The sequence below is a fragment of the Botryllus schlosseri genome, chromosome 2, assembly GCF_051294905.1.
Source record: "Botryllus schlosseri isolate E-star chromosome 2, Bs_hap1, whole genome shotgun sequence".
NCBI lineage: Eukaryota > Metazoa > Chordata > Ascidiacea > Stolidobranchia > Styelidae > Botryllus > Botryllus schlosseri.
In genome coordinates, this window is record NC_137237.1 from 7,864,801 (window position 1) to 7,876,413 (window position 11,613).

The 11,613-nt window shown below is 40.4% G+C and overlaps 3 protein-coding genes across 3 annotated transcripts; 1 reads left to right on the top strand and 2 right to left on the bottom strand.

Annotated features, from left to right (window-relative positions):
• The first annotated feature begins 352 nt into the window (after positions 1 to 352).
• On the top strand, positions 353 to 4,216 carry LOC145433249 (uncharacterized). Its single transcript, XM_080310289.1, has 6 exons — positions 353 to 1,310; positions 1,441 to 1,570; positions 1,638 to 1,752; positions 2,272 to 2,377; positions 2,450 to 2,561; positions 3,235 to 4,216. The coding sequence occupies exons 1-6, from the start codon at positions 1,065 to 1,067 to the stop codon at positions 3,504 to 3,506; spliced, it is 981 nt and encodes a 326-aa protein (XP_080166415.1). The 5' UTR covers positions 353 to 1,064; the 3' UTR covers positions 3,507 to 4,216.
• Positions 4,217 to 8,280: 4,064 nt separating this feature from the next.
• On the bottom strand, positions 8,281 to 9,502 carry LOC145433252 (uncharacterized). The gene is made up of 2 exons (XM_080310291.1): positions 9,204 to 9,502; positions 8,281 to 9,018 (listed from the first exon to the last, which is right to left on the bottom strand). The coding sequence occupies exons 1-2, from the start codon at positions 9,217 to 9,219 to the stop codon at positions 8,660 to 8,662; spliced, it is 375 nt and encodes a 124-aa protein (XP_080166417.1). The 5' UTR covers positions 9,220 to 9,502; the 3' UTR covers positions 8,281 to 8,659.
• Positions 9,503 to 9,656: 154 nt separating this feature from the next.
• Positions 9,657 to 11,008, bottom strand: LOC145433250 (uncharacterized). The gene is made up of 5 exons (XM_080310290.1): positions 10,851 to 11,008; positions 10,637 to 10,774; positions 10,465 to 10,578; positions 10,325 to 10,381; positions 9,657 to 10,051 (listed from the first exon to the last, which is right to left on the bottom strand). The coding sequence occupies exons 1-5, from the start codon at positions 10,945 to 10,947 to the stop codon at positions 9,936 to 9,938; spliced, it is 522 nt and encodes a 173-aa protein (XP_080166416.1). The 5' UTR covers positions 10,948 to 11,008; the 3' UTR covers positions 9,657 to 9,935.
• Positions 11,009 to 11,613: the final 605 nt, after the last annotated feature.

Consider the following 11,613-nt stretch of genomic DNA (forward strand, 5'->3'; position numbering starts at 1 on the left):
ACTAGAATTACCTATTCGTCCGAGTTTGGTTATGGCCGATCATTCTGTGAGAATGGGTAAGGCGCCATTTTATTTCAAGCATTGCATTGTGTACCAAGACTAACATAATTTTCAAGTTGATACATGTCGTACAGGCTTCTGAAGCATTCTCTCGTTTCGTGTATAATCGATATACACGCAATTGAGTAGTAACGAAAAAAGCTAAGAAAATTTTGTCTTTTATCTGGGTCTTTTTACGATAAGCTATGCCATAATACGATAGTTCCGAGTAAGAAAGTGTCTTCACTGGGACTAAAACGACCAATTGGATTGCCAATATCGGTTCAAGTTTTATTGCGCGTTATATTGCGCCTGATTCGATGTTCCTGACATCTTCAAGGGTACATTTATAATGAGGTTTTTCGTTTGAACGGACGGGGCTAGACCAGACCTACTCAACTATTTTATCATCTTTTAGAACAGGTCCAGCTACAAAACTTAAGAATTTGTTCAGGTCCGGTATAACTCTCATGAAATAACTCACAGTCATACTAATGTAATGCATATATGCAAGATCGGGTAAAGCGGTATTAGCAAAAACAATAAGCTAAATCTATTCACTGCTCTGTTAGTCCAAGCGAGTGAGAGAATTAGCAAATTTACTTTCTTGCAAGTTCATTAAAGGTTGTTTCTAAAGCGGCGAGAGAGAGTCGAACGCAGTGGTCGAAGGTTCTCATTGGTCGGTGATCATACCGATGCAAAATCTATTCTTAATAAGTTCATGTTTGAAAACGCTGACTCGCAGCTGTAAGTAGACCCAAATCAACGACAATGGGTTTGGTTTTTCTAACTGAGACATATAAGGTCCGGATTCAGCACTGAAAAGATCCGCATTCGGACCATGGGCCGCCAGTAGAGCAACCCCGCGCTAGGCCACGGAACAGAGCGGAGACCCATTGTGTGGATGAATAGCGTACAGTGACACGCACAGAAAATGATATCTCATTGGATTCTAAACACTCTAATTGTTTCTCTCTCCAATTTGCATACAGGGCTCTAGAATAGTTCATTATCTAGATTTGTAAATGGCCGCACAGGACAGCGCAGCACAGTCGCTATTTTCTTCAACGGTTCGGATAACGTCGCATTCGCCCAAATCCGCCTTGGCCATGCGTTCTGACAAGTATCCTCGCACCCCGAAATGCGCTAGATGCAGAAATCATGACGTGGTCAGCGCACTAAAAGGTCACAAGCGGTACTGCAGATGGAAGGACTGCACGTGCGCCAAGTGCACGTTAATAGCGGAAAGACAGCGCGTTATGGCGGCCCAGGTACTGCATTGCTTCAAATAATTTTAATACACTATTTGAGGTCGACATACGGATTTAGTATTTCTTGTTAACGGAATGAATTTCAATATGTAATGTTCAAATTCATGACAGTGTGTTGATCTCTTCGCAGGTCGCGCTCCGCAGACAACAAGCACAAGAAGAAAGTGACGCCCGCGAATTTAGGCTCCTGTATTCGGCAGGCGAGAAAAAGAATGAGAATTCCCTGGAAACTGTGACGCATATGGACCGACAAAGACTGGGTATACATAACATATATTCAGCATAGGATTTTGAGAAAAATAATATCGCTGCCGCAATCATATTCAGCCGACTTGAGCGGAGCAGAACGGGTCGATGTATCTTCGTTTGAACCAAACGAAAAATCAAAGTCACGGACAACGGTCGGTTGCGCAAATCCTGATGACGACGAGACTTCTAAACGGTAACAAATTTTAAATTTGAGTCTGCCGTAGTCATGTCCCCAGATATACGAGTAACGGTATTAAGTTCAAATTTCGTCGTGAATTTAAGCAATATGACACCAGAGATATATCATGTACGTGTACGATGTAGCAATTCCGGGGTTCTTTACCTTGATTAATTTGAATTTGATAAGTTCTTCCGTTAACCATATCAAATGAATAATCTACATCGCGGTTCGGTCGAGACGGTCCTTTAATTATTTGGCTTGAGGCTGTAAAATCGGGCCGAATACCATACTTGGAAAAACTACCAAATGATTATTGTGCTACTCCTCGGGCTAAACCTGACTTCAATGTCAACTGTCGGACTCAGGCAGAAATCCGTGTGGCTCCAATGTATACGGTGCGACTCCATTTCTGTATCAAGACTATATTCATCCTACCCTGAATTGCTAATAATCCATGATTTAATAACAATAAAGCAGAGAAAAATTTGGCGCTAGGTTTATTGTTTTCATAATCATTTTGTTTTTATTCAGATCAAAACAGAAACTTATTCAAAAACTCTTTCCTCACGTTGATCACTCCGTCATAGCAACATCTTTGGACGACTGCAAATGCGATATATCTTTAGCAATCGAGAACGTAAGTGCACAGCTTCCACACATATACGTATTATAAATATATATATCACATATTTTCCTTAAATTTACATAGATTTTGAAGGAACACTCGCCTATCACCAGCATGCCAATGGATAATCTCCGAAAATCTGCGGTTCTGGATAACACTGAAAAGTCCGATGAGCTGAAATCTCGTCATCGCGAAGGTAAGACAAAACAGACCAAAAATATAGTTTATTTATAAAGGCGAAAATACTTACCGCTTCCAGCAAACGATCCCGACCTCCAGAGAAACCCGAATGATGATTGAAAATAATAAACAAAATTCCAACGTTCTCTTGTATTCCTCGCAAAGGCTATACCAGTGGTTCCCAACGTGGGCGATATCGCCCCCAGGGGGCGATTTGGCGGTCTAGGGGGGCGAAAATGACGAAGGGGGCGACTTATAGGCCCTTTACTGCTTAATAATTAAGCATATTTCGGTCGAAAACAAAGTTATCAGTATGAAGGTAACCTTTTGGAATTAACTTTTGGAATAAACTTTACTGCGGTCCGGCCCGCAAGCGATCGAAAGTTTTGAATCCTGCCCGCAACCCAAGTATAGTCTGATACTCCTGCCTTAGACGCTCACACTATCCCTGTAATCGGAATTGAATTTTGGGAGAGCTTATTACTGCTTCGAATCCAATGTAAATTGTAAAATAGTGACATGATGGCTAGTGTTCCGTTACATCAGTAGCGATCATTTAAGACAATCATTTCATATGAGATGTCTCAATTAAGTAGGGTGTATCGGACCGTGTCACAGAATCACGATCGCATGTTGCCAGCATGTGTTGTCATCAGTTACCTTCTCAACCTTCAAACGCGTTCTTTCAGGCTACTCCACAAGAAGCCCGGCCTTCAAATACCTGATGACGCCTGAAGACGTGACAGAAAGATCCGTCCGATACCAACCGTATTTATTAAACAGAGTGCAAGATCCAGCGGTATTCTCGTTTGGAAGCAATTTACGTATGCCATCAAGCTTGTGCCCACCCAACGCTGTCTCTTCGTACTTCATGCCACAGCTTGCTGCTTTCGGTGACTACACCTTTAGTGGGATCATGCGAGATATGACCGCTAACTCTGGATTTTTGACGAACAATTGACCTCGCACTTTCTACTGGTTATTGAATAACGTGACTAGATAGTATATAGCTGTGAAATATGGAATCATGAATGAGTATTTTGACTACAACTATCACATCTGTCTCGTATTACGCTATATTTTTGGGTTACGAACGGAGCTCTACCGATATTCGCATCCGTAGGATTAACGGTATCGGTTAACTCTGGTCGACCTCTCCAATGACGTAATCAATCCTACAATTATACGAAGTGTATTCAGTACTGTCTGATTGGTTTATATCTATGAGGACCTTTGGGATTCATTTATTGGTGGAAATGCTGAAAACTGATATTCCCCGGACTATATGTACGCCTGCTGGATAGTTTCCTACTCAGTTTTAATAAAGGAAGTAAGTATGGGATATAATCTCAAAATTACTACCGCTAATTCGAAGTCCTTGTTAAAATATGTCTCATTCTGACATTGGTAGTGAATACAGGGGTTATCAGCAAAATTTGTCGTGTCAATGATATCGGTATCGGCTGTAAATTAGCAGCAGCAAGCCCAGCACGAATTTCTGCGAGTATTATGTCGATTGATTAATTGATAAACATACATCCATATTGAAATACACAACCGACAATTACTAAGAGTCTTTCGTGATCACAATTATTGAAAGTTTTCGGAGACAGTCTTCTGTGAAAGTGCTTGCGGTTATGCTACGTGGGTAATCGCCATAATAACACTAAATTGTTGTTGTTGTTGTTGTTGTTGGTGAATATTTAAAAATAATAACTGTTGTTCTTTTGCACAACTGCCACGAACAATAGATGTGGATAACCGACTTTGCATAATGTTTTTTTTTATGAAGGTTGTAACAATTATTCTGCCGTGTACAGGGGCATGCCGCCACAGGCCCTACAGCATGCTCTCATACGCGAATACCTCATTGTAAAATCATATAATGAGATTTTCTGGCCCTAGCCTGGCCAACGTACGAAATTTGTTGACGCTAGCTATTCTACTGCACGGCTCCCATTTCAACTTATGTGACATTTTCGTCGTCAAATTTCCTGTTATGCAGATAGTGATGATAGATGAAGACCCGAGAGTCATACACGAACCCTTTTCAAGATGATACAATATGTGTTAAGCGCTTTCCTATGACCCAGACATCCCTTTTACGTGAGGGATCGGAGGTTTTACTCGATTTATTTGCAAATATAAACTTCGTGCAGTATAGAAAGTAGACCGTTTCAAGGTTGTGTCACTTACAATTGTGGCCTATGTTCCACGATAGTCGATGTTTGGTAAAACTCAATTAGGCGCGAATTACCTTCATTTTCCGATATAATTCGTCAGACATCGTGCGATGAAGTGCTTCCAGTAGAATTAAGGCGAAATAACACCTGATATAACAAGGAGGTAAGCCGATGTGACAGAGAAGACATTGAGGTGTTTGCGGTACGTGATATTTTGGATGATCCGCTACTGTTTCTTTCTGTAGAGATGTTATCGGTATTGCTCCAAAAAAAGACCAAACTACTTTAAACCGTTGTAGGATTACTCGAACGGAATCGATGTTCACGTTCGACGTTTTGAATTGTTGAAAGGACAACATTTTATTGATTTTTCACTAAAAATTATAGTGTTATAAGGAAACGCTGTTGATAGCTTTCAGTTAACACCCAACTCGAAGGCTGAGTTGGTATGTTAGTATTAGCTATTATGTATAATATATTATTTCAATGCTGGTATATGCAAAATATCCTATGTTCTATATCGGCGTAGTCAGGTGGCGGAAGACGACTTCCTGCATTCGAACACTGAGACGTCATATCTGGTTAGTGGTTATGCAATGCTTTCATTGTCCACCGCAATGGATATAGGATATCTCGCCATTGTTAAAACAATTTCAGACCATCAAAGTTTCAGTTATTCATTTCATATTTTCGTCCTAGATGCGACTACGTTATCCTATTTTATGTTTCAACGTGTCGAGGGGATTATTGTTACGTTATCAGAGTTGTGACTTCACTTCACTTCTGCTGTCTACTTAATTCTAACGCTCCAGTTTTTTTCATGACTACGCCCATGGGAGGAGGCAACGCTCAAAGCACAATATAATAGCCGGCGATATGCCTTCTAATCACTTAACATTATACGTATCCCTTAAGCGGGACCACTTTAACACGGTAAGTTTGGTCAAATCCTTTTTGAGGATCGATGTTTAATGCACGCATATAAAGAAGCACGTGCCATTTTGCGACTTTTACGCTATATATATCAGAACATGTGTATTATGATCCTACGATATGAATCGGTATATAATCCACGTATCAACAATACAGAGTAAACCGAAGTAGATCGTTAAGTTTTGATCCATGTATATATACCATGTACGTGCCAAGATGAAAATTTGAGATTGTATCCTTCAAAATTCAAGCTAAGAGGTTCGGTACAATGCTCAAGCATAGCCTTGGATCATATCGGAAAGTTGTTGTAAGACGCGTGTAATTCCCGAAATCAATGACATGTATATATCAACACCACGTGAGGTCCACTTCAGCAATTGTCAGGTATACGGATTTATCTATTCAATACAAAACTAATTGTTACAAATTAGGGATTTAATCGGTGTTTGATATTTTGTCTATTGTATCCGAGCATATGACATTCACATGAATTAAGAATATAAAGTTGAATATATGGTCTATCGATTTATAGCATGTTCTTCACACCAACCCTGGCCTCAGCAAGGAGGGCGCTATCGTCATTTCCATCGTAAATTGGCCACTTTCCATCGATGCAACGATATAGGAGTTACGAACGCTTAATATTTCGGCCTCGCCGCCTAAAAGCGCCCTTATACAAAATTGGCTGAAGCGACACCGATCTATGCGAACATTCCAAAGTACCTGAAACAGTGGAGCATTTTTTGCTGCACTGCCATCGATATGATTTTCACATTTCGATATATAATCCACGTATCAACAATAGAGAGTAAATCGAAGTAGATCGTTAGCTGAAAATCGCCACAACAGTACCTCGACGGCTATCCGACAGTCGTCGAGCATGTCCAGTGTCCATATTCAAGTCGAAATACAAACAATTTCTACTGAATCAATACTAGCCAGCCCTATAGTTTACCAGACCACTACCTGACATATCGATCTCGCTTTCCGACACGGGCAACCTCTTTTTGTCGCCTATGACGCGATACGTTAGGTTCTGTTCTATGTATATGTTGTCCTTATATAATATCTCCTACTACTTTTCATTTAGAGTGCATGCCTACTTTTTACATGGCCTAGGCCAGGGGCTGGCAACTTCTCCAGTTGGCGGTCCGGATATGGAAAAATGAAGTACTTGGCGGGCCGGATTACCAAATCGAATCATTAATTGCGTATTTATCCACATAGAGAAGGAATTTATCGTATTCAATTCTATTCAAACAATCTCTGTTAGAGTCAATGAGACACCTGTGGTCCATCAAAATTGTCAACAAGTTCCCTGAATTGTGGCTGCATGACGGACGTACAAACTCTTATGAAAGAATGCACCTGAACGTCGGATAGATTTGAACCCTACTTTGTCTTGTTAATTTTGATGGAAGAAAATGTCTGCACGCAAATGCATGTAGGCCCGCGGGCCACATTATCATGTGAGACCAGAAATTGTCCGCTGCAGGCCGCTCAAAATCGCGTCACGGGCCGTATGTTGCCCGCCCCTTCTAGGCCATGTGCTGGGTGTCTGATTTCGAAGACTACTCCAAGTCGTTTCGACACATTCCTATCTTTCAGTGTATCGAAGTCTTTGTGGTGTTTTGATATGATGAAATTGAATTGAATTATTGAAAATTGTTCCCTCGAAAATTTACTAATCGTCCCCAAAATATTATTTTATGTCGCAGAGTCCGTTCTGTCACGTCTTACATATTTTAAAATCTATACTTGCCCACATTTTGCCCCAACAGTTGCGCTCTTCCGAGTGGCAAATACTCGAAACTACTTTAAAAAAAATTAATTGTCCCTATAATTTGGTATACCGCCCATACCTTCTAGTCAGTGACGCACCTGGCCTTACAGGCGAAAAGCGTCATTCTTTCTTCACTAATAATCTTGATAATAGCTTGCCTATTTTCATGTATCTTTATGTATTCCTCATTTGTTTTCATGTTTAGTGCTATGTATTATGAATATCTGTTTCTCCAGCATGTTGTGGTTTGATGATTGACTTCGGGAGTCACTCCGCTTCTTAATATGTCTTCGCCGTATCGCTATTGGCAACAATGTGGGGTAAACAATTGGGTCATTCATTGATCGAGGTATCTTATAGTTACATTATACACCCGTGACATACCCTACAATACTTCACAGATGTGTATTGCACTACTGCAGTACTAGCATTACCTCACGTTTGTAATGACTATATATTTCAATACATACTATACATTTCTGTAGTTCGTAAGCAATATGGGATCACCCGAGCGTGATGTCTTCTATGTAATTAAATTATTGAGTCACTGTTGCAGTGATTCGCTATCATCTGACTAGCAGCATCGAGAAATTTTCTTTTCTTCTCTCATTAATATCACGCGACGTATGGGACAGATGAGATTGCGCAACACTGCGCACGGGGCGCTGAGAAATATCCTTGTCTTGTCGGATAATTTTGTAGTGGAATAATAAATCGTTTACGTTTGTAAATATAACTGATGCTGCGGGGTATACGCGGATGTCCACGAACAGTCGCACAGGCTAAGTTTGGTACCGTGCCTCACGAAAAGCATATGATGATATATCCACAATGCATAGAAAGGATTTCATTTATTGAAAATAATTAGCAGTTTCTGATAAATAAAATAGGACACAGTGTTTCATAAGTTATATACTTGTACAGTGCACAATTGCACATGTACGTAGGCGTAGAAAAATACCAAGGCAATGAATACTATATATCTTTGACAGCGCTTAATAACTTGTGATAATTGGAATATCTTTCCCTCGGCGATCATGATTTCTTAAGGTCACGGTTATGTAAAGTTGTATATTCTTAGTGAAATAGTGTATTGTATATTCACACCCATATACCACCCGTGATATAGGGTGTTAATACTAAATATACTATGCTGTACGTTACGTTAGGATCTGTTCTGTGTACCACCTTTTGGGTGTGAAAACACACTTTTCTCTAAGAGTGTAGCCTTATAGGTTTGCGAACACATCGACAGGAAATTGGAATTGGGATGGTAATGTTTTGCAACATATCTCTCCGTCGAACAACGAACTTGACCGTATTTAGCACTTCTCCTTGGGTGTACATTTTCCGCAATTTTCTCTTCGACCCGGCGCCTTTCTTGATGGGATCTTTACAACGCTTGCTGCACTTTGCAAACGTGAATGACGCTCGATCCACATTCGCTGGACATTTCACGGTTATGATCTTGAAAGGTGCGAAACCCTCTTTATCGATCACGCTCATTCTTTTCTTTTCTCTGCAGCCCACCCTATACCCATCGCGAAAGTCTCTTTTCAAGTTGAACGTCTCAGCTGTAAAAATTAAACTGAAAATCAGCACATTGATCCGGAATAGCAGTTCCAGTAGTTTCTTCATCGCGGGGTAGGCCGATATAATTTTTACTTTCAGGCACTGACATCTATTCATCTATATCTTGCGTTGTTGAATTCTGCTACTCGTATATATACATATAATATGTGAATTTAAGGTAACTTACCTCGTATTGAGATCATGGTAGGCGAACGTTCATATCAGACCTGGTATATACGAGTCTAATGTTGGAATGAAATCGTCGAATTCCCCACAATCGCATCTCTTTAATTTGTTTGCATTGCTTTCCTTGTCTATGTGTACACAATACATGGATTGCGTCATTTGCTGTATATTTATACAGTTGGCCTACTCATAACGATACCTCGCATGTTCTCAATTTTTCCGCGATTCGTTGAAACCACTATACTGGCATGATTGCGCATTGCACCCTATCGATCCACACCCTTCCTAAATTCCTTATATACATTCACTCCTCCCTTATGCGTACCCCTGTTTCTCAGAAAAAAATGCGAATACATTATGGAAACCTGTCACTCAATCATATACTATACTGCAACAACGACGCACAACATGCACAAATGCTTATGCACATTGCACAATGCTAATGAGTCAGGGATCAATGTCGTGAGTTGTATATTTTATAGTGATGGTGCAGATATATATAATTTATTTAAGCTGAATAAAATATAGTCTCAAAATAAGAGCCAACGCCCATATTCCAATCTCGCAAAACTTCGTTTCTATGATCTGCCGTATGCAGCGATGCGCACACGGACTATGAAAAATAGACATAAATTGGATTGACGGAATGAACATGAGCATTGGAATGAATATGAAAATTGGATTGACGGAATGAATATAAGTATTGAGCAAGGCAAATGTACACATTCCTTTTCTACAATATACGAGTAGACAAAATGGTGGTGCAAGTGAACGCGAGTACTAGCACGTTTGTGCCTGGGATTGTTGTGAACCCGCCGTTGATTCCGAGCGTATCCAGAAGAAGCGACCCTGGGAATTAGACAATATTCTTTACAAAACAACTGACAAGAAGTACATTGGTACCAGGCCGGCAAATAACTATAGACATCATATTTTGGACAGGTACCATGATATACTCTATAATCCAGGAATCGCCGGAATCGCCGATTGCGTTGTATTTGTACATCGCACATAAGAAATCCGATTTGCAATATACATATTACAACATAGATATACGAAACAATCAATCAAATACTTGCTGCATGTATGCAATACTTTATATTATACATTAGATGTAAGTACCTGCGGTAATTGGCCCTGTTCCACTGAAGAATACTGGCCCGACGAAATTGCAAACATCTGAACGTAGAACGTGTCGAAGTTTACTCTTTGGTATCAGGGATATCCCTGTGTGGTACGGATATGATATCTTGAATCATCACCTGTATCGCACGTTTTCACAAAATCAACTTCGCCGGACGATGCCGTGTTCACTGTTCGTCGAGATGTTGCGCAGCCACGTACCAGAGTCGTTACATTGTTGGATCCAAACATTTCTGAAGGCTCTTATTCATTCACGAAAGCTGCACCGACAGCATAATTTATTAGACCAACCTGTCGCTTGGATGACCGTTGCGCAGAAACTTTGGCTCGACATGCAATCCACTATCATGTCGTCCGTGAGGCCATTCCGGAAGCAAGTGGATGTACCATCCAAGGGAGCTGTACAATTGTAACACCGTATAGCAGTACCTGAGAAGTAACAAATCGCGTTATATACAGGGGATAACATGTAGGCCTGTTTTCAATGCTTTATCAGTTTACTTACACGATTCAAGCATAGATATGATACCTAAAACCAGGAAGAGGTTTACAATATGTCTTCGTGCCATCCTACAACTTTGGCCGCGGGAGTAGATGCGCATTAAATGAGCCAAGTACTGCTAACAGGAGCACGGTTGCTGTACGAAGTGATATAAATACAGCGTAGTTAGGTCATAAAGCTGTTTCATCAATTGGCGTAGCATCTGAATACATCACTTGAGATTGAGTTGACCATAACATATTTACTCACCTTCCAGCGCATTACGAAAATTTTATTCTGCTTTCATATCTTGGCACTCGAAAATTATTAAGGGGTTTATCCTATAAACCAAGTCTAATACTGGGTGTGCCCATCGTTTCTTTAGCAAATATCGTGATGGTTGAGGACCTAATACGCCTGGGTTGTTCAGAATTAGCCTAATTTCAAAAATTCGTGGTTTTCAGTGCGCTTCCCATGCCTTATACCTATATGATTCTATAGCTACTTTTTATAGTATCTGATCCCTTGCATATGTGTGCACTGTGCAGTGTGCATGTGCACTGTGCATGATGCAGTGTTGGGATCAAGTCACTACCTTCGAGTCACGAGTCATTTCGAGTCATTGCATATGTTGACTCGGGTCAAGTCAAGTCAATCGATTTTCGAAGGTGACTCGAGTCAAGTCAAGTCATTTGATTTTTGAAGGTGACTCAAGTCAAGTCGAGTCATGTCAAGTCAAGGCCAAGGTCAAGGTCAAATCACAATTCAAGTCAAGTTGTCTTTTCGA